This window comes from Halyomorpha halys, unplaced genomic scaffold (genome assembly GCF_000696795.3).
Source record: "Halyomorpha halys isolate HHAL.00 unplaced genomic scaffold, Hhal_1.1 Scaffold912.1, whole genome shotgun sequence".
NCBI lineage: Eukaryota > Metazoa > Arthropoda > Insecta > Hemiptera > Pentatomidae > Halyomorpha > Halyomorpha halys.
The window spans coordinates 441,053-464,918 of NW_027110766.1; the positions used below are offsets into that span (position 1 = coordinate 441,053).

Consider the following 23,866-nt stretch of genomic DNA (forward strand, 5'->3'; position numbering starts at 1 on the left):
TATATATTTTTAAAAACAATAGGTCAGAGAAATGTGTCATTTGTGTTATGCTGATTCTGTGTTACTGTATGAACATGTTAAATAAAAAAATCAGATAAGCCAACAAGGCAAACTGTAAATAAATAATTTTCTAGTCATAAAATCTTCAGTTAAAAACAGATTTATTTTAAAAGAAAACTTAGATTCCTGTTAGGAACATACATTTATGTATTGTCTTCACAATACTTTTAAAAAAATTATCCCTTAAATTCATGATAGATTCAACAATCCGTAGGAGAAAAATATAAAATGGCTTATAAATGTAATAAAGTAATTGCGAATAGAATAAAAAAGACATTCTTCAAAACTGATCAATTCGGACAAGCCTAATGAAATAAGAGATGTATGGTTCAGGCCTTATCAAGAAAATATGATGGGCACACTAAAAATATTTGTATCATAACCAAGACTACTCAAAAGACAGAAAGTTAATGGTTGTCTTAAACTAATTAAGAATGTAGGTAGAAATTTTGACTCATCACTGAAATCTGACACCTTTAGAAGATTAATTCATCATGAATTTCATAAGCACCTTGTACCTTTTGACTTGTTATTAATTGATTGACTTTTTTTTATTTAAAAAAAATCTTACCAGTATTGACAATCAGTGCCATTACCCAGGATAGCCGAATATTTTAAATTCTAGATAGAGAAAATAACACAATTCATAAATGATTTTACAAAGACTAAGTCAATAATGGCAGACATACTGCTTCATATATGTCATTGGTAGTTCTAAAAACTGTATAACTAAGCAGGAATATCATTAATAATCTGTACAACATTAAACATAGACTAATTCAAGACAGAAAAATTGATTCCTTAATAATTTGAAGGTCAAAACCATACCACACCACAACTTAAGTCAAATATAATCTTCAAAAATGGCATAAATATTGATGTAAATTTTTTAAGACAAAATTTTTATAGTGTTAACAAGATATCATTGACCAGTTAATGGAAATGACAGATTATCCTCACCTGCAATTGTTCGGGTGTTATGACGTTGAATGATGCACCACCAGCAGAAACATTAATTAAAGATGCAACAGGAACCGAAGACGAAACAGAAACGCCTTCCACAGGAGTAACCGACACCGCAGAATGAGTTCCGTGGGCTTCCGATGTTTCATTTTCGTCGCTTTCGGTTTTGTTCGCCAGAGGATCGGTTATGTCCGGAATTACGACTTCTTCCGAACTTTGACCTTCCATCTCTCATAAATGGCGCGAAAGCAATATGTTCAGTGTATTAGTGATGATAGGGGGTGTTAATGTTAAAAACTACATCCGGAGACGAAACATGTACTCAAAGACTCAGGAAAATTTTTCTCGGGAGTTGACTCCTTACGAGAGCAGAGTATAATGGCGGAATTACCCCTCTCGGGCAGTTTGCTTCCATTCCTTACCTCGGGAGCGCAGCAGTGTTCCTGCCTTTGTAGTTGGACTGCAGCTCTACTTTTTAAAATTAATATTACTTATTTAACTCATGGTGACTACTTAAGTTAGTATCAAATCAAGCAATTTGAAATCTACTCGCATTCAATTTTTTAAGAGTAAATATTTCTATTGTAACTGAAAATCTGGTGCGTTGCGCGCAACACACAACTTTCACTTATGTCCCCACGTTTTAGGTATTTGTTTTAATAAATATACTTTGGAGGTAGGGGAAAAAAGTATAATGATGTACTCTTGTTGAAGTTATTGCTGTTTTAGTGATTTTCGAAAAAGGAAAAAAAGTAATAAAAAGACCAGAGGAGGTGACAATGTTGAACAAAAATTTTTATATTTTTATTATTTTAAACTTTTATTGTTACTATAAAAATTCTTATTTTAAGATTTCTTGAGGTTGGAATTACAAATATAAATTTTGTTCCAGCCAAGCAGTGCTGCCGATTTTCGGGTACTTTTCTTCTTAGCAGGTAGTTGTCGAGAATTTGGGTTAAAATGGCTTGACGTTATATGTAGAGCGCGTCATCTTAAGCTTTCTGCCCATTTATATCAGAAGGCGAGAACAGTAAGACGAAAGTCATATCGTCTCAACCACCTCCTCACTTCTCCGGCTCTCTCATTGAGATTGAAGCTGCAGATATACAAAAGTATTCTGAGACCAGCACTACTATATGGGGCACCATTGTTTACCCACATATAAGATGGAACCCAGCGCCTTCCTCAAAGTTTTCAGGATTCGATGTTGAGGAAAATCGTACGCACAACATCGTGGAGGAGGAAGAAGCCACCGGAGCTGCATCAATTGTTGGAGTTGCCTACTGTGCCGGAGTTCATCAAGCGACGACACATCAAATTTTTCGATTCACTTCAGTACTGTACAAATCCGTTATTCAACACGTTAACACCTGCCTCCCCTCCGGTGCGTTGGCAACACACTACGTAAGGTCACGTAGTATTAGGATTAAGTTTTTATTAGATTTAAGTTTGTTAAATTCAGAAATAATGTGTGCCCCAACACATTACACTCTTTTATAAATTCTGACAACAAAAATAATACACTCCAAAAGACTCCTTAGAATGTAGATGTTCTACAGAAAAAGGAGAAAGTTCATTGTTTATAAATACGCCATTAAAAAAAAAAAAAAAAAGTAGAGCGCTAGCGCAGTGTCGCACTAGTCCCTCGACTAGTTTTTTAAGTTAATCATTAGACACTTTTTCTATTACTAACAAGTAATTGTTTTTCCTTAGATATTGAATTTTAGGACATAGGCGTACCTAGACCATTTGGGAACCATGACATATTTCTTTTTTTGGGCCAGCGATTGATTTATTTTTGAGGCATAGGATGTATATAATTTTTGGGTCTTGGGTAGATTTTTTTGTGGGGCCCAAGTCGGATTTATATTTGGGGTTCTGAATAGAATCATAGAACCCGGGACGAATTATGTATGAAGCCCGGCTATTACAATTTCATCTTCGAGTTACTGTCCACACACGGAATTTTATACAGACCGTTACATCATTGGATTTTTATTCATCTCACTGTTGATGAGGTGAGTACAGACTTAGAATAAAAATAATTTCAAGATCAGAAATAAACAAAACGAAAATAGTACATAAGAATGATGTTTTCCCGCATTTCGTCATTACGTTTGGTAAGGTTGGTATGTTACGACAGTTGACTGTCAAGGGGTATACGTATGGCAGTAAACGCAACTTATAGTCCACTGACATTACTTGACTATCAACTAACACGTCAGATCCAGTTCGTCAATACTGCCACAATAAACTCTCATAGTAGTAAATGCTGTCATGACTGTAACTATCAAACAGTTACACCATAGTTAGTAAGGGCTGCGACTTCTATCGCAATAACTGAAATTGTACGCTTGTTCACTGCAAGGCGTATACATGTGATAGTGACTGTTACTTCATTGTATCACTTGTACAAGACTGTAACAATCACATAGCAACAGTTAAAATAATTCTCCAACAGCGGGTAAAATGGCCGGTATTTGTTGGGTAAAACGGATATTAATATTTTGGTCGGGTGAATCGGTAGCACTGCTGCTAAGAACACAACAGTTTAACAAAAGATAACGAGGCTGTAATACAATCGGGAGATATCGGGTGGTCTCTGTTTTCCGATATCTGATTCGAACGCCTGTCCTTATCTCCTTTCTTCCCCTTTAATTAGCCATCAAATTTTGTATTCATCCATTGTTCGTTACTGTAAACAATGAGGACTGGTTATTTATTTTAAATAAACAAAAAAAAAAAAAACCGCCCAATACCCAAATTCGAAATTTTTGCCTCAATACATTTCCAAATATCGAACAGTGGATTTAAAAATTATGATGCGGTCCCGTTATCAAATAACTTTCAATTACTACCTTGAAATGAAATTAATCCTTGTACATTTCAAAAAGAGCCATTTCTTTGTTATTCACGATGATTATCCACCTATTATGGACTTCATATAAGTGAAAGTAAAATTTGTTATTATAATAATTTTTTACCAGGCTACGTCCCTAATAGTACAAGAGCCCAAGACGAGAAAGGCAGTTATTTCATCCCAATTTTATTACTTTAATGAAAACTATGTATAATTACTAGTCGAAATCGATGAGTCTGCTAAGTATAGGTAGGGAGAATAGATAATGGCGCTTGTTTCAAGACGGTAGAATAAATTAATTTTTCATTCGGAGCTCTATCTTTAAAACTACCAACACTAGAAAACCTAAGAGGGCATCATTTCATATAGAGTAAATTTGCTATAATATGAGCCCTGCTAGAGCTATTTACGTTCAACAGTTCTCGAGATGTAGCTTTTTAAAAAGCAACATTTCATTAAAATGTACAGAATGTACTTTAAGACCAGTAGTCAGTAAATTTATTTTGAGAAATTTATATAACAAAAACCATTCGACAGATGTCTATTAGTATTAAAATTAGATTAATGGACTATAAAATAGTTTATGAACTTTATCTTCAAAGGAGTAGTAGTTTTAATGATATTTGCTAAAATAAATTGATTTATAGTTGTTGGGACAAATTTTCATGTGCCAAATTTATATTCATATGTGAATATCATAAAAACTACTACCCCTACGAAGATATATGTCATAAACTACTGTATATTAAGTTAAATTTCATATATTTTGAGTGCTGGCAGACATATGAATGTCATATGGTTCCTGAGATATATTTTTACAAAAATCAAACGTTTTATCGGAACAACTAGAAATTAAGATTTTGTGAATTTATTTTGTCAAGTATCATAAAAACTACATCTACAAAAATAAACGTTATAAACTATTTTATAGTAAATTTAACTAGATTTAATTTGAGTGGTGGCAGAATTCAGTATGTCTTACGGTTTTTGAAATAAAGTTTTTCATAAAGCAAATTTATTGTCCGAACAACTATAAATCAATATATTTTAGCAAATATCATAAAAACTACTATTCCTATGAAGATAAAGGCCATAAACTACATTGTAGTCCATTAAACTAGCTTTAATTTGAGTGCTAATAGACATCTATACGTCATTTAGTTCCTGAGATATAGATTTCTCAAAATAAATTCACTAACCTAAACCAATCTTTCAGTACATTTTTATGAAATGTCGCTTTTTAAAAAGCCATATCTCGGGAACCATTGACCGTAAACAGCTCTATTCGGGTTGATATTTCATAAAATTTATTCTACTTTAAATAATGTTCTTTTAGATTTTCTAGTGCTGTTGGTAGTTTTTAAGATATAGAGCTCCGAATGAAAAATTATTTTTTTTTTTAGGTTTTGAAACAGCCGCCATTTTTTATTTCCCCTACCTATACTTGGCAGACTCATCAGTTTTGACTAGTAATTATACATAGTTTTCATTAAAGTAATAAAAAATTCTTTAATATTTTGTATTCATTCACCATGCTATATAATGTATATATATATATATATATATTGCTAAATAATAAGAACGGTTTTTTTTTTCTTAAACGAACAAAATTAAAGGCACTGTAGAAGAATATTTGTTGAAAATTTGACATTAGACCTATTTAGTATTAAAGGCCACTTCATTGCTCACTGATTTATCGAGTTAAATGTAAATCGTTGAGCCGTTTTTAGCGAAAAAAGTTACCGTAACGTTCCAGGTATATAAAATCCTTAATATGTTATTTCAGTTTTATACTTATATTTAATGTTATATTGTTAGATTTTAATTATTAATTTAATTTGACTAATTAGGGTAATTTCTGGACTGATATAAATGACCGGGGGCAGAATAGACTGCATGAAGTTGTTTTTTAAATTACTTGGTTCTAAAATTGCATTAAGATTATTCTTAGGGAGTGCCGAGTTAGCCGAAACGTCGGACTTATAAATAAATAAAAAATGTTTTGAGACTAAAATGGATAAAATAGTCTTTGGTATTTAAAAAAAATTCTAGAGATTGATATATACAATCAAGAAGTGAAAAAGAAGAGACTAAAATGGATAAAATAGTCTTTGGTATTTAAAAAAAATTCTAGAAATTGATATATACAATCAAGAAGTGAAAAGAAGAAATTGAGTACCTCATTAAAGTATTTACATTGATTAAAAAATATTTAATGGCCAGTCTTCAGTCTTGACATTTAAATCATTATTAAAAAAAACCACAAAATTCTACAAAAAAAAATTCATACTTTTTCAGTATTATTACTATTATGGCAATAAAACGTAAAATATTAGTTTGAACCTATAATATAAAAAAAAAAACATTAAATTTTTAGTCAGGATCTAAGGGAACTAATAGCTAATACTATAAGCTAATCAATTAATAATTAGTAATTAATACTATAAGCTACTATTTCATTTGATATTTTTGAACTGACTTATTGAGAAAAATATTGCCAAGACTTCAAGAAATAAATGAACACAGGAAAGTAGAATGTAACAGAAGCAAAACGTGATATTTTGACTGGTGAGTTACATTTAAAATTCATTTTTTTTTTAATATATTTAAGATACTTATAAGAATACTGAAAAGATGGCAATTATGATACTTCTCATTTTTTCATATTTATTCTCAATTAGTTAAAAGTCGATTTTGAATTTTGAAGGAACAAGAAATCTAAGTTGGGAAATCGTTAACCTACGAATTTTAAATTTTTCTTTTATTTGTATTAAATAGAATTAATATTAATATAGTATGTTATATTTTATTATTTAAAGCGGTCCTCTTACTACCTATCTATTTTATTAATAACAGAACTTAATTATTTAACTATGATTGTAGCAATTAATTATGATAATTGTTAGCAGTTGGCTATCAATTCCTCTAGTGCTATATGATTAATATTAGGTATTTTTATCGCTCCCGAAAAGCATGAAAAATATTTTTAGACGATTTTGACATTAAAAAATGATGAACCTTCTTAATATGAATGATTTTATTTATCAATTGGAGGAGATGGTCGGGGGTGCGGTCAGAAAAAAGAACATAAATAAACCAAAAATGATTTATTCATGGCGACGTTTCGACCTGAATTTCAGGCCTTCATAAAGGCGGTAAGCAGAGGATCCTAGCTAAATCATATTTTATTTATCTGTTATTGCCCTGCTTGAGGCCAACAGTTCCTTCACATTTTGATTTTCTCTAATCAATGATTTATATGTTGTTAGAAATATTTGATGTTTTATATCACTCTTTAGCCCTGTTACTTCACTGAAGTTGAGACTTTAAAAGAAAATCACAGTTGTTTCATTTGCAGTAAAAAATGGGCATACAATAAAAAATTTTTTTTACAAAAATTCAAGTCAGATTCATTTTGAACCCGTAAGTACGAATTTCCATGTAAATCAAAAATTAGAAATAATTGGGCTAAATTCTGGAGGATATTTTTGTACTGATAAGTATATAGGATTTAAGTCCATACTCTTGATCTTTCAGGAGACAAAAACAAAGTTCAAAAAATTCTCCATTAAAAGTTATCCTTTCAATACATTTTTAACCAGGATTTTATCATAATATACATCTTAAACCCTTACTAATCGATAGAGAATGTTTTTCTGAGCTAATGTACTTAACTCAACATCGACATTTTTTGGACTTAAATCCTTTATACTTATGAGTACAGATTTTTTCTCTACCGATGTCTGAAATAAATACATAACTTCTAACGTTCTAGTCCAAATCAAGCGTAAATAAAACCGTTGGAAAGCTGAATTTTCCTTTTTGAATCCTCATAAATTTCTTTTAGATTTAATGTGAACTAAAGATAAATTTCTATCATAAAATAAAATATTTTATTTCATTTATTATTTTCTGGTTCTATTTTTTTTTTCCATGGATCTAGTTTATACTATTTCGTAAGTTTCATTTAGCCTGACAAAATCCCGTTGAAGATACTGCATTTTTTTTTTTTTCGTGATTTCCTTTCTTTATTTATTTACCGATCTCATCATAGGTTCCCCCCAAATATATTTTGTTTAAACAGCTTTTTTAGATTGACATTTTTGTTGGCCTACTATGTGGGAAGTGATTTTTGGGATATTGTGTGAATTTAAACCTATTCAATATAACTGGAAATATGTTTTTGTTATTCTACATCCGAAAATAAATAGATTGATATATACCATAATAAGAGGTAAGAATTGAAATAATTTAGAACATAAAAATATTTTAAATATTTTATCTGATATAGAAAAGTAAAATAAAATATTTCGATTATGGATGAATAAAGTTGAAATTCGTTTTTCAAACTTCAAAAAATCCTTAAATACGAATTTCCGTAGTAATCAAAAATAATTGTGTTCTATTTTTGGGCCTTCAATTTTTTTTTCACTGATCACAAAAAATTAAATGTCTTCAACAAGATTTCACCAATCTAAACGAAACTTATGTGGATTTAGGATCTTCTAGATTGCACGAAATGGTACAAACCGGACCTTTATTATTGTGAACAAGTTAGAACCGGAAATATAAAATAATTTTTATATGTTTTCTTGGATTATCTCTTTTTTTAAAATTGGTTTATTAACTTTTGTACCCTGTGTTTTCTTATTCTTGTTATATATACAAACAATCGATTACAGTTGTAAAATTAAGGTACTTTCAAAAATTAAGAAATTTGGGGATTGACAATTCTATACAATGGTAGGAAAGTCGGAAGGGTAAAAAGGAGATGGGCAGGTGAGTCAGATTTAAAAAACAATAGTTTTTCCTCGAAAAAGGTCAGGGGATTTTAGTGTTTTTTTTCTTCCAGTGGGTCCATCTCCTACCACCAGTGCTGCCGATTTGCGTATTTTTACCTGATTTTCAAGTATTCAACGTAGCGGGTAATTGTAGGGGGGTCGGGTAAAATAACTATACATTATATTTAGATTGCTAGCGAATTGCCACACTAGTCCTTAACTAGTTTTTTAGGTAACCCTTAAATACCTTTTCTATCCCTAACAAGTTATTAATTTTCCATAGATTTTAAATTTGTGAGCACAGGCACATGCCCATTTAGGGCCCAGGATAGATTTATTTTTGAAGCATGGAATTAGTTTAATTTTTGGGCCTCGTGCGAATTTATATTTGAGGTCTGGGGCGGAATCATTATTGGGTCCCGGGGCTGATTATTTTTAGGGCTCGGGGTGGATACAATTTTAAGGTCATGGGTAAATTTGTTTTTGTGCTCGGTAGTGGATTGGTGTTTGGGGCCTTAGTTTAGGACCCGGGTTGGGTTACATCTGGGGCTCGAGTGTGTTTTTGAAATTTTCAGTTTTTGGACAAATATATAAGAACAATATTTTCTCGCCTCTCTTCATTATATTGTGTAAGGTTGATATGTTGCGAAAGTTCACTTCAAGGCGTATATTAAGTGAGAGTTTAACATGGCATTTAATGCGACTGTTAGTTCACTGACATTACGTGTACTATTAACCATCACGCTAGATCCAATGCGACATTACGGTCGTGACAGTGAATGATATAATGACTGTAACCATCAAATAATTACACCATGGTAGTGACTAACACTTTTGTGGCAATAATGGAAAATGTACTACATTTCACTGTCAATATAGTCAATATAGTCATTCATTGTGATAGTTTCCGTGACAGTTACTTCACTGACATTACTTATACTATTAACTATTACGCCAGTTTGGCAGTACAAGCATACTGTTACAGTTATAAATATTCTCCAAGAGCGGGTAAAGCATCGGTTATTTATTGGGTAAAACCGGTATTTTCAAGGCGCTGAGTGGGTATTTTTTGGTCAGGGGAATTATTTAGGCAGCACTGTATACTATAGAAAGATGGGGCAGTTATGAGATTCTGCCATCTTTCAAGAGTATACCTCACTTGTTTAGTGGTAGAAATAAGGGCCGTGTGTAGCAGAGGGAGTTAAGCGATGGACTCATGAGTGTAGTGGTGCCGGTTCGACTTTTTCATTTCTGTGCTGGTCCCACGAAAGGAAAACTTTACCCCCTCCCCCACCATGGTTAGAATAGGTTTGTTACTTCTAGATAACCTCCCTTTTTCCCCTCCCCATATGACAGAACTGACCCCAGGAAGGGCGTCATAAAGAAAAGTGGCAGTGACATATGTATTCGTGCGTGCACACGTTCTGTTATATGTTATATTTTCCTAATGGAAAATCTTTCTGAAGGCCTCGTTTTCGCTCTGCAATAATGTCACACTATCATCCGTTATTCTGTATTAGGGATAATATAATTCAACAAAATCGCCAGATCACCAAGGGAAAAAGAAATCATGCTGTATGCATGAGCCTATTTTGTACCAACGGTTTACTGCCCACCGCGATAGAACACTTTCTCAGCAACATGGATAATGGAATTTTAGAAAATACCATTTTAATAATGATATCATCATAATGACTCAACGTAACAATATCAATTCATTCTGCTGTCGCACATTAATATGGATGTTATCCATTAGACCTCTAGTAACAAGTATTTACCTCCATCTGACTATTTACTACCTACGTCTTTTCAATCCCCTGGCAGACTAATATACAGATCAAAGTATGAAGTTGGGTTTTCTCGAGTGAAATTAGCTTATTGTCTTATTAGGTAACGATTACTAGGTCTCCCATGTTTAAAAATGGTCTCTATTACTAAAAAAAACTATAATTTTTCATACTATAAGTAATATACTTTGCATTTATTCATGTGAATCTAGGAATTTATAGAGCTCAAATTTTTTTTAGTTCAAATTATTTAGTTGGTAAATATAAAATTATTCCAAGTGAAATGGCGAAAATATTGGCACAAGAGTTTAACTACCATAGTAAGTCAAGCAGTAGTAGAATCATAAAGACAACCTCTTAGACGATATATCGATACAATTCAAATTCGGCTTTGTACTGATGACTAACCGTCAGACTGACAAGTGGGTTGAGGTCTGTCATGATTAGTTTATGTTTCATTTACTTCACAAAACAATTATGACATCAACTAAGAGTTACAGAGAGTTACATGAAGAGTTCGTCCATACTAACACTGGAGGGACACCTTGGGAGTGCTTACTTCTAGTGATTCCGTATCCGTTACTGGCTTTCATTTGCTGCTACTGTGTTAACTTTGTATTCAAGCTGCAAAGCGGCTTCATTCTCTTCTTTACAGAGTTCAGTTTGTTGGTTGTTCCTCTAATTCTCTCATTGACCCTCTGTCACAGCTACATTCATATCTTCGTTTCAGCTCTCCTCCTGTCAGTCATCCTTTGCCTGATATGCAATCTGTGGAATCAGAAGAAGAATTTTATAAGGATTGCCTTTACTCTTGTTACCTCTGTTAAAAGCCGGCCATACATAACTTATTTTAGATCAATTGTCAATCTCATTTCTGTTTTTTGTATTCTTGCTGTTGATTTTCGTGTTTTTCCAAGACATTTCGCAAAAACAGAATCTTATGGCTTCAGTTTAATGGATACAGGTGTGGGATTCTATATTATTGCGAATGGGATAGTTTCTAAATCTGATACCAGAGAGGATGTTATGAAAACTATTAAGAGTACTCTACCAATTATGGGACTTGGAATATTCAGATGTGTATCTGTAAAAAGTCTTGATTACCAGCAGGTTATTTCAGAGTATGGGACCCATTGGAACTTCTTTTTTACCTTAGCTGCTGTGAAATTGATGGCTACCTATCTTATGAACAAATTTCAGAATAAAGAGATGTTGACTTCAATTGTTTTAGCGATTCTCCACCAAATTATTCTTCAAGCAGGAGTAGAATCATGGATGATAAGTGATGCTCCTCGGAACAATCCACTGTCTGCGAATAGAGAGGGCATCTGCTCATTGCTTGGTTATCTTAGCCTCTTTCTTGGTGCTATGGCCATTGGTAAATCGTTACAAAGAGACAGTGTCGATCTATACCAAGATCTTAAGCATGCCAGCAAAGGATTTTTAATATCTGTCTTCCTGTTTCTGGCTACATTTTGGTTGCACTCAAGGTACCCTGTCTCGAGGAGGTTTGTGAATGTTACCTATATTTTTTGGATGATTTCCATGACATTCCTTTTGTTGAGTGTATGCATTTTGATTGAAATGTGTTTAAGAATTATTTATTTCATAAAAAGTAAAACAACTAACGACCACTTGGCCCCTTCTGTCCTAAATTCTATTAATTATAATGGTTTGATCTTCTTCCTAATGGGAAATATTTTTACTGGTGTTGTTAACATTTGGATACAAACTCTTCATGTAGAAAATAGGAACAGTATTGTAATACTTACTGTCTATATGTTTATACTTTGTTTTTTTGCTAATATCTTCTACCGTAACCGAATCAAATTTTCCCTATGATTTCTCATTTGTAAAGTGTTACCTTAGTTATTTTAATATCATTATTTTGTTACCAAAGACTGCAGCATTTGGTCAAATGTACTGTACCTGTATAATTGATAATACTGTTTCTAAGATGTCACAATGTCATGTTTGACTGAAAGAATTCATGGCTTTTCTATTTTGATGTATTGTTGCTGTTTTATGGGTTTATTTAATATTTAAATTTTTATTTCATATCCTGCTTGGGCCTTAAATATTAAAATAAGTTGTTTCTGCTTCCAACTAACCCCTAGTTTTGTGATAATATAGGTTAATTTATTTATTTTATAAGTGAATGGAGCATAAGATGAAATAGTTTACTAAAAGTAAACTTAAAAAAATACTAAAAATGTATTCTATAATGCTAAGTGTTTATGTTAATGAATGACTGATAGTGACTATAATTGTAAAATAACTTTTTTGTTTATAGATATATGAATGAATTTATTTGGACTTTAACTGTAACTAATTTTGGATTTCTCAATTAATATTTAATAGTGAACCTGTAAATATGAACACAAAACACTGTATTAATCGATGTTTTCAACTAGTGATTCCCAACCCATAGAAGTCTGCAGAGCACTAAGCCAAAACTTGGGGAAAATGCGAGTGTCCCTCAGAAAATATTTGAGAATTAGGTTGCCTAAAAGTGGATTTTGAGTCACTTTTACTGTGTATTTACCTGTTATAACTTTTCAATTAAATGTGTGGAAAGATAATCAATAAAATAGTTCTAACAATAAATCTTTACAAAAAATATGTTGTTGGACCCTCTCACTGACCACTAGTTGGGAACCAGTTTAAGACAGACAGTGTTATCATTTTTAACAACAAAAAATTCTTTATTAAGGAAACTTTAATTTTTATTTAATAAATTTTGATAGCTTTAGTTTATCAGCCTTAAAATAATACCAGCAATGAAATTAAGCCACAAAATTCATCTTTATAAAATTTCTGTTATTCAGGGACTTAACAATAAAAATATTTAATATCATAAACTTAATATTCTTTACGTAATTATAAAAAGTAATATATTCTTTTATAGTTTTAAGTCAAAAATTTTTAAAGAATAATAAAAATTAAAATCAAAAAAATAAAAATTTCGAAGAAAATATTAACCCACACAACATAACAGCAATATTGTTATTTTATGAATAGAAATCTTGTAACTTTACATTCTAATATCTCCACACAACTTTTGTTTTAAAATTAAACATTTATACAGTATGTGGTATATACAAATATTACATCGTAACTCTCGAGGTTTAAGCTTAAATTGTTATTTACTAATCAATATATAAATCAATTCATTTGAATATCAAATATATTAAGCTTCTAGTTTGGTAATGGTTCCCTAACAGAAATCCGACATGCCGGGTGGACATGTATTCCACTATACACATTGTTCTAGCAAGGCATAAACAAACTCCTTTTCAGATGAGTTGAGGCCCTATATTTGTATGAATATGATCCGCTTTATGGTGCCAGGTTATAATTAAATGTTTTCTCATTGTTTGTAAGTGATTGAATACTCGTCCACATTGGGATAGTGTTCAATCACATCAGGGTAGTTACTATATTGGGAAATAGCACCAGTTTTTATCGTTAGGCAATGATTACTATCTACAATTTTTAATAAAATATTGGAATATATATATATATATATATATTGGATCTTGACTATTTAATCAAATTCCATGTATAATGGAACCTACACATCACTTATTATAGACTGAAACTGAACTTTTAGTGTACGATTGCAATTACTACCTTAGATTAAGGAAAATCATGATGAATTAATTTCATCATATTTTAAAAGGTGCTGTAAATTAGGTTTCACTTTAATATTATTTTTATTAGCAATGAAAATATACACATATATTTAAATGATTTTCTCTAAATGAGTGGTTTATTATTTTTAAAAAATATTTTAGTCTACCAGATGTATTACAAACAGAATATTTATTTAAGTGCCTTCTGTACAGCTTTGGTATTATATTTTTTTTCATAATAGATCCTTTTCTATAGTGAATATTTTATTTTTATTGAATTTTTTATTTAATGAATCAAATTTAAGATAGATATTTTTTTATTGTTATTGTATTTAATGTGTAACTATATTAACCTACATATATCCTTAAATATTTTATAATAAAAATTTAGACGCATTTGAGAAAATAAACTTAAATTATTAACTACAAGAATTTTTGTTTTTACTTTCCTTGGTAATTGTCCATTCATAATAATGTAAATAATGAGATCTCCTTGGATTACCTTAACAATGTTCCAATGTCAATTGATAAATATTTTTATAAAATGAGTTGAAAATACGTTATAGAGAAAAAAATTATCAAAGTTTCAGTGGCTCTTAATGTGAGAAAAGACTTCGAAAAATATTTATGTTTTTGAAATAGACGAAGATTCAAAGATAATAATTAAATTAAATACGTAGTTGACAGTCCTTATCTTAGTGACAGTCTCTTTAACAAACATGGCTGGATCAGTCGTCCTGAGGGTTGGTCAAATTTAATTTTTTTGTTGAAACTGGGCTGCTTCTTTATTGAAATATCTAGCGTCTAATAATCTCTAAGAGCCTTCCTAGAACCTTTATTTAACTCCAATGCTAGGAAGAATTGGCAGTTAAACCGTAAAATAGAAACAAAAATGGATAATAGATTACACATCTAGGAATTCATTGCTGATTTTCAGAAAATTGAAGAGGAAAAAAGGAGTTAAAAATTATGAAAGTACAATCACTCTACAAAACATAAATAAAGGAATATAGTTTATTAATTTAAAAATGAGAAAGTATTTGATCCAAGATAAATAAATTTCTATTTATATTATATAATTCACAAAAACGTAAAAGTTCTAAAATTACAAACAAAAAAAAGTATCAAAATATAATTATTATAAATGGAATGATCTACACTCTTGTGCTTTTATGAATCTTTATAATCAGGATATATGAGCTAGTGTGAATGAAAGGAAAGTCATTTTTATTATTGTGAGAAATTAATTTTTTTTTTTAAATACATTTATAATACACATACATCTTTTAAGTAAAGATTTATTTATATTTAAGTACATAATGTGCACTTAAATTACACATATAGTGTGTAAGTAAGTACATTAACAAAACATTCAATTTCCAACAATATATAAAAAGTAACTTGCCATATTTTATCTCACCAATTCTAAATGACCATACCATTCTCATTTGGGTCAGTTAATTAATCAATGCTTAAGAAAATAAATGGTAAGAGATAATAACTAGGCTTCAATATTTATCTTATCTAGCCTTATTTTAGGATATTCCATTTTTTTTTTTTTGGACGGAATTATTTTTATGTCTTTATAAAAATAATACAGGTACAAACATTAATTACTACTTGATAACTTAACATTGCTCAAAGGTGAAACTGATTGAATGAGAATTCTGAGTGATGAAACATTTTTAGAAGTTGTTTACGTTTTTGGTAGTAACATGTTAACATAAAATTATAATTTTGAAAAAATCATTACTTATTTAGTTACTATAATAGTAGTAAAACAACTTTATTAATTAAATAAATCTATGATATAGAAACTTTATTTAGTCGATGAGTTGAGGGATATTTTCAAATTAGAAAATATGATTAGGTTTGGATTAGAAGATTATGAGCAAGTCTTTCAAATACAATGAAATAACTAACTAATCAATATTTTACCAACTCAGACATGATTAGGATCGAAAAATGTAAGATCAAATAAATAAAGACAGAGATAGAACATCTGGCCTTAGCAACCTAAAAAATATAAATCAAACACAAAATACATCATTCTATAACAGTTTATTGTGTAAATGTTAAGGCTGCTGAAGTGAGATGTACTATTTTTGGTTTGACATTATTTGATTCTAGCCTGAAGGCTTTGATTTGAAATCTTCCAATCATAACAATAATAGTTTAGTCTATTTTTTTATGAGTTCTTCCTCTCATTAATTAGAAAAGATTATCAAGTAAAGAATATCTTAATATTATAACAGTAAAATTAATATTCACTTAAGTAAATACAGTAATAATATTAATGAGATGGATATACAAACAAATATCACATGATTAAATAAGTTGACATTTTAAAGAAAATTACCTTGAAATAAAAAAGAGAGAAGTTAAATAAGTAATTATGAGCTAATTAAGAAATGATTAACTAAAAGGAAAGACATTAAGGGTACAGATTCTTAAAGTAATCATAGCTCTTCGCGGATTGGTTTGGCCAACTTTTTGTAGGATGGATGGGTGAGTACGTGATCAGCAGCAACACAAACTAGCCGATAGAACTCTTCAGAATCGAATCGGTAATTGGTGAATTTCGCATGTGCCCCTCCATCAGGATGGTGGCCCTGTAACATAATATCAATTTGTGTATTAAATTAACAAGCTACTATGACTAAAAAAATTTTAATATTAAAAGTTATTGATAGAAACAAACAATAAATTATTAATATTACTGTCATCATTTCAAATTGTTTGAAAGCAACAGGAAATGCACTCCTAAAGAAATTTTCTATACTTAATAGTATAACTCACATATAAGATAACCTCGGAAATAAGGGTCAGTAATAACAGGAAAGGCTGGTCAACCTAGTAAAATTAACCTAAATAACACCTAGGTTATAAGAAATAAATATTAACAGGATTTACTCCAATTCCGACATAGATTTAGAAAATGGTAATAAATTCTAGTGAATTCTGACATCGCAAAAAGCAAAATCACAAATGATAATAACTGTTCGGAATATTCTCTCTACAAACAATAATCACAGTCATGGTGATGGGGATGTAGTCGAGTAACCAAAACTGATATTAAAAACAGTTAGCAGCATATATCCCCCCCTAATCCCAGAATAATAAACTATTTTTCATTTTATTTCATACCTTAAACATTGACATAATTCTTTAAATTGTCTTTTTTGCAGGCTAAATTGCCCATGTCTTACATCTTTAAAAACAAAAATAAATGCAAATGTGTGAGGTATATGTAGACATGGGAAATTTAGCCTGCAAAAAAGACAATTTAAAGAATTATATCAATGTTTAAGGTATGTTCAGGAACATTAGTATTGTGTGAGGAGGTAATATGATAATAAAATAAAAACAATTTTTATAGATTGTCCTCCTTGAAAATGCCCTAAGGGCCAAAACGGAGATTTTTTAAAGTAAAAAGTTGACAGAAAAAGTGGACCAATGAAGTTGGTGTTAATAATATAATAAATTTAGTTGTTTAGAGTTTATGATTCAAACCTCCCCAATTATGTACTATTTATTTACTATCTCAACATCGGGTGAGAGGAAAAAAAAAGAAAAGAAAACGTGGATATTAAAAATAATTTCACTCCCCCTCATGTTAATTATGAGTTACACTTTATTCGCAAAAATAATTTTAGTCACTCAATTGAAATTATTATGCAATGCATTATTTAGTAGTATTTATTTATTTTTTTTTACATAATCTTTTTTTCATTTCCATACATTAATTTGTTATATTTATGCAGTTTATTCCCCATTCAAATATAGTTTATTCATCCTCTTAACTAAATGTTTAGAACTGAACCAAATAAGAATTAGTAAATTAGATCAATACTATAATTCTCATTTACATTATGGTAAGATATGACTAGAGTAGAGAGAGAGAGAGAGAGAGAGAAATGCTTTATTCATCCATACTGCCCTAATACATCAGGTTGCTACATGACACAGCAGACTAATCAATCTGTGATTGGACATATATAAATTACATATATTTACATAATATAATAAAAAGAAAGAAAACATTTTTTTCCCCTACAGTTTCCTTTTACAATCAATTCCAATCTACATACTAAATACAAATATTTCAATTTATTCCTTTTTTCCTTCCCTTTCTTATTCCTTCCATTTAACCATTTCTTTTTATTTCATTTGATCTCCAAATTCACCCTCTCAGATCTTCTCCAGTGATCTGCTAAACAAATTCACTATTAGACAGCAATGTGAGATCAAACCAGAGAAATAATAGTCATAGCAGTAGATCAGTTTACAGAAAAAGAAACAAATAAATATATTTTACCAAAACAAAACTAATATATAGATTTAAAAGAAAATATAATAAAAAGTTGGTTAAAAGAAATACTCGAATGGATAAATAAGTTTAAAAAAATTAAATAAATAAATAAAAATAATAATAAAATAATTTAATAAATAAATGAGGGAATAAATAAGTTAAAATAAACTAATCGACAGGTCCACATACTAAAATAAAAACCCTCCTGTTCGAGATCATTAGTCTCAAATCTTACAGTCGGATCCAAGACCAGAGCCGTACCTCCGATTTTGCAAATGCGACAATATCGGCATATCTTAGGGATCCATCGGAGTCAACGCAATAAACCTCCTCAAAGCAGGTGAAGTCTTTTTTTTTCAAGGAACTTCATTAATTGTTCTTGGACCCTATGATGCCAGCGCATTATAAGGAGGGAGTTGTGGCAATTTCCCAGCACATGGGCTGGTGTTTCAGACTCTCTACCGCATTTGCGACAGAGGGACCCAAACTTCTCCTTGCTGTCCAATGGCTCCTGGGACTCCATGCAGGGGTGCTTAGTTGATATTTAGTTTTGAGGCGTTCACCCATTCTGACCCCGAGAGTGCCTACTTGTCACACACATATCTATTAGCTTTCAGGATATCTTTGAAATGGCTAATACCAATACCCTGCCACCTACAAATGGCCCATTCTTCAAAAGCATTTTCATGCAATGACTGCCGTAGAGCTCTCACACTTTGATAGCTCTGATCCACACCAAGTCTATTGGCACATGCTGCGATTTCTGCTTCGTAATTGAATGTAAACTGGAATAGGGCATCTGGAACATTCGACAGACGCTGGGCAATGGACCAATGCTGGAGTGGAGCTTCCCATTGACAGTGGATTAGACCCAGACCTCGATTCCTCCTGAGTGTGTACAGCATCGCTGATGAGGTGTTAGCGGGGAGCCCGATGATGGCCTTGATACTCCTGTGGATATTGGTATCAATGCCTTCCAATATCGCAGGACGTATCTTTGTAAGGTTGCAGTCTGGAGAGGGTAAGTAAGGCCCAAAAACAAGTATTGGTTAACAATGTTCTTTTGTTCCGGTTTGAGCTGGCATGAGCTAACTAATTTATCAAGATTATTACTTAACTTAGTCACCACCTCTTCTCCAAATACTAGCTCTCCCGAGAATGTACATCCAAGATATTTCATAGTGTCCTCGGCTTTTGCTGTTTGAATGACCTCTGTATTCTCAAGGGAGAGCTTTGTTATCCACAACTCTCCTTTGCCCATTGTGATACCCACACTTTTCTTTGAATTTATTGCCAAAGCAATCTCCATGAGCAGCCTTTGGACACTATTTATTACTCTTTCTGTAGAACCCCTGTCACGCGCCATTACAGCCTGATCTTCCGCGAACCCTGTGAGGACCAAACTCTCTTGGTCACTTCTCAGGTAGCATCCAAACTTAATAGCAAACTCCTGATCACAGAGCTCATGGTACAAATGATTGATGGCTAGGTTGAACAGCGAAGGCGAATAGGGCCCGCTCTGAGGCACCCCCTGCAAGACTGGCTAGTCGTATGGGTTCCTATATTAATCTTTATTTTATTTTTGGTTAGGAGAACCACGATCATATTTGTGAGGCACCTCTTGACACACCTCCTGCCTCCAGTAAGCCGGAGCACCAACCAAGTCTAAAAAAACCACTGTGCAATCTTTTTTCCTAATTTTTGGCATCTTTTATGTTTGCGTCAATGATTATGGTGCCTACAAATGTTCCCGGAAGACCTTTGATGAAGACCCTTTGACTTTTACTAAAGGTGACCTGCTTTCTCAATTCAGAATCCAGAATCTTTTCGATGATTCAACGCACAATTGAGTATTAATGGCCTCAAGGAGGTAATACTTTTTGGGTCTCCTTTTCCCTTGTAGACCAATATTGTGCGCCCTTGGCGTAGAGGCTCTGCTTCATACTCCACCTTCAGCATGATCTCCACAATATTCTTAATAATGTGTGTTACCTTGAAGTATTTCATAGCAAGATACCACCCGGCCCCGGCGATGAGACTAACGATGTTGCCTTGATAGCTTTCTTCACCACCCGACTATCTATGGACATCAAATTTTGCATCGGGGCGCATTTCTCATAATCCGCATATCTGTAGAGATTCTTTTTTTCAAAGAGGCTTCTAAAATGTTTCTCAATGTCGCCTATCTTTAATACGATAAATATAAATGTAATAAGTAAAATGATAAAATAATGATTAGTTAAAAAATATAATAAAGATAACTTTAAAATTGGTTAAAAATTAAATAAATAAATATAGAATTATAGTTCATATGATTAAAACTATATATAAATGACAATATTTTAAGATTATCACTATGAGAGTCAGTAAGTTAAAATATATGAACAAACATTGAAAACACACAGAAATGATAAAAACATAAAAAAACTAAAAACTACAAAATTTATAAACCCTAATTGCTCACGCTTTGGCCTGACTCAGTTAACAAAATGATCTTGTGTGAGCAGTTAACAAGAATATGTCCAAGTGAGGTTGTCACTTCTTCATGGCATAAGGTTTGGAAGTTGTTTAAATGAGGCTCTTCATTTGGACTACATGGGTAAATAGGTGTCCAATGTTTGAATGGCCTTTGTCAAGTCATGCGGAGAAGAGAGGATCCCTTTGGAGACTTAGATACTCAGGGAAATGAATTATGCAGTTGATACTGACCAAGTATATTTTCTTAACCTCTTAAGAGAGACTCTTTTAATAACTTTATGGCATATAAAATTATTTTATTCCTAAGAGGTATAAATATTTAATACATGAAGAGAATATTATTTTTTGGAGTTAATACATTTTTTCTTAATGTTACATAATACATGTAATAAAAAAGGAAGAGATAATGTATTTTTTATTTATTGTTTATCTTAGTAAATTTTTAAAGTCCTAATGATTTAAATTGCAGTTGAAATTTTTTTATTGAGTAGAAAGTCATGTATAGCCACTAAAAAAAAAATTATCTCATTTTTGACAAAAATCGACTTCAATCACTGTCAAATAAACGCTTCATGAATCCTCTGCCAGGAACCAGGTTCAATATAGTAGAAGAGTGGATTGGCGACCTTCACTCAGACTTAAAACAGTCATACAATATTTACTAATCAAATTTAAAACAAATTTTGATTAAAACAGTATAAATTTAATTGGAGTCTTGGTATAGTTTAAATTTTTAAAATACCTGGTTATTCCAATTAGTACAAAAATTTAAATATTAATTTCTAGAGAGCATACAGACCTAGATTTCCACCAAATTCAGACTGAGCATTGAACTGTACTAACCTCATCCTCTGGGAACACCAACTCTTTTTTCTCCCAAGTGATGTATTTGACCCCTCTAAGCCTTGCTAGATCCTGATAGCAGTTTTCGTCTTCACAATTATATCTACAACGTAAATCAACTGATTAAGGCCCAGCATCAAACAGGTTAAATAATGAAGGAAAGATATTAAAATGATCTGACTATTTAAGTAGAGGCATGTATACAAATTGTGTATATAAGTCAAACTGAGAAATCAGAGAGGAACTGGAAATATTACCTTTTTATAATACAATGGATGACTCAGGACTGGAAAGTTGAGGAACTAAGGTATGAAGGTAGACAAATGAACTAAGGCAGCAAGGATGGGTTGTCCAACAGGCTATATTTTTTCTGGTTAGAAAGAGGAAATTTAGATTAACTATCATTGTATTTCTTACTTTAGAAAATGATGAAGTATTCTTTAATCTCAACAATTATCCTTAACCTCTTATGCATAATATTTGTAACTTTCTTATCAAAGAACTAGCAGGACTTCCGAGCATAATGTTTAATTATGTATAAAAATATAATTTTCATATATAAGAAGATGGTCAGGGTTGCGGTCAAAAGAGAAACAAAAATAGTTTACAACTATTTATTTTCCGACATTTCGCCCCACTTTGCAGGGCTTCATCAGGGCTAAAAAGATACAAAATGATACAATGATAAGAATAAAAACAAGTAACAATGGCAAGAGTAAAAATTTCTTTATAAAAATACGTAAAATATAAAGCTAAAAAAGTACAGGAGATGCACATAAAACAAAAACAATACGGGGAAGGAAAAAAAAATAAATAAAAAATTATAGAGATAAAATAAACGTCATGAAAGAATAATAAAAAATAAATAATAATAATGATATAAAATGATAATAAATGAGCAAAGAACACGTCAGGACAACCTACCTGTTCAAAGGAATAGGTTGAACAGAAAGAAACAATGAAGCGGAAGTGGGGAGGAGGGAGCCAGCAAACCGTTTAACGGCTTTATTGGCCGTTAAAGCCAGCTTTAAATAAAGCCGATTCCTTTGAACAGGTAGGTTGTCCTGGCTTGTTCTTTGCTCATTTATTATCATTTTATATCATTATTATTTATTTTTTATTATTATTATTCTTTCATGACGTTTATTTCATCTCTATAATTTTTTTTTTTCCTCCCCCGTATTGTTTTTGTTTTATGTGCATCTCCTGTACTTTTTTAGCTTTATATTTTACGTATTTTTATAAAGAAATTTTTACTCTTGCCATTGTTACTTGTTTTTATTCTTATCATTGTATCTTATCTTTGTATTTTTATTCTTATCATTGTATCATTTTGTATCTTTTTAGCCCTGATGAAGCCCTGCAAAGTGGGGCGAAACGTCGGAAAATAAATAGTTGTAAACTATTTTTGTTTCTCTTTTGACCGCAAACCTGACCATCTTCTTATATATCAATTTCTATGGTCAACTATATATACATATATATAATAATTTTCAAATTTATCTTGTAAATGCCCAAAATCTGATTGTGCCTATCTGGTATTGTGTGAGGATGCAAAAGCAATTGAATTATTAATTTAAGAAAAGCCTTGACTCTAAGAATATTCAAAATGGGCTTTTATATATATATATATTCATATTTTATATTAATTTTGCTTTTTCATACTGCACACAGTGGTTTATATTTTTAGAAAAAAAAAAGTATCAATAATTTCAGCGGTCCAACAAAATTTAGGTTTTTGTGGTTCCTGGAAATTTTACTTTTCGATGATTAGCTTTTTTAAAGTTCATAATTCAATTATATTAAATACTGCAACACTAATGGATGCTGGTAATGAATTATGTCTTGAAATAAAAAACCCAATAAAATATATGTATGACTGACAAAGTGATACATTTTCATACTAAGCAAAAGTATTCTGAAAATACTTTTTCATTCTAAAAAAAGAAAATTGATGTTTGAAAAACTGTATCTCAGAAAACATGGATTATATAAATGCACAAAATAATGATTTCTCTTTATTTGGAAAACAATAAATATTAAGTTTGGAAAAGGTATTACTCGGAAATTATTGAACATAAAGAACTATATATGTATGTATAGTTGACCGTAAAAATTGATATATAGGGAGATGGTCAGGGTTGCGG

At 31.2% G+C, this 23,866-nt stretch overlaps 3 protein-coding genes across 5 annotated transcripts in view; 1 reads left to right on the top strand and 2 right to left on the bottom strand.

The window, feature by feature from the left end:
- Window positions 1-1,412, bottom strand: part of LOC106687085 (deformed epidermal autoregulatory factor 1) — a 13,838-nt gene extending 12,426 nt beyond the window's left edge. For both annotated transcript variants that reach the window (XM_014430768.3, XM_014430767.3), the window contains exon 1: window positions 1,021-1,412. In XM_014430768.3, coding sequence (XP_014286254.1) covers window positions 1,021-1,251 — 231 coding nt within the window. In that variant the 5' untranslated portion in view covers window positions 1,252-1,412. The remainder of the gene's footprint in view (window positions 1-1,020) is intronic.
- A 9,421-nt stretch (window positions 1,413-10,833) lies between these two features.
- Window positions 10,834-14,499, top strand: PIG-Wa (Phosphatidylinositol glycan anchor biosynthesis class W a). Its single transcript, XM_014430770.3, has one exon. It carries the CDS (start codon window positions 10,902-10,904, stop codon window positions 12,291-12,293), a length of 1,392 nt encoding a protein of 463 aa, XP_014286256.1. The 5' UTR covers window positions 10,834-10,901; the 3' UTR covers window positions 12,294-14,499.
- A 1,330-nt stretch (window positions 14,500-15,829) lies between these two features.
- The window catches only part of Eogt (EGF-domain O-GlcNAc transferase), a 16,744-nt gene continuing 8,707 nt past the window's right edge, over window positions 15,830-23,866 (bottom strand). The window contains exons 9-10 of one of the 2 annotated variants that reach the window (XM_014430756.3): window positions 21,720-21,822; window positions 15,830-16,698 (exon numbers count right to left, since the gene is read on the bottom strand). In XM_014430756.3, coding sequence (XP_014286242.1) covers window positions 16,546-16,698; window positions 21,720-21,822 — 256 coding nt within the window. In that variant the 3' untranslated portion in view covers window positions 15,830-16,545. Of the gene's footprint in view, window positions 16,699-21,719; window positions 21,823-21,976; window positions 22,090-23,866 lie in introns of those variants that run through there. The other variant, XM_014430758.2, reaches the window with a different exon arrangement.

Bases quoted from the DNA above. Each gene is read 5' to 3' on its own strand.
- PIG-Wa (XM_014430770.3), top strand. From the start codon at position 10,902: ATGTTTCATTTACTTCACAAAACAATTATGACATCAACTAAGAGTTAC.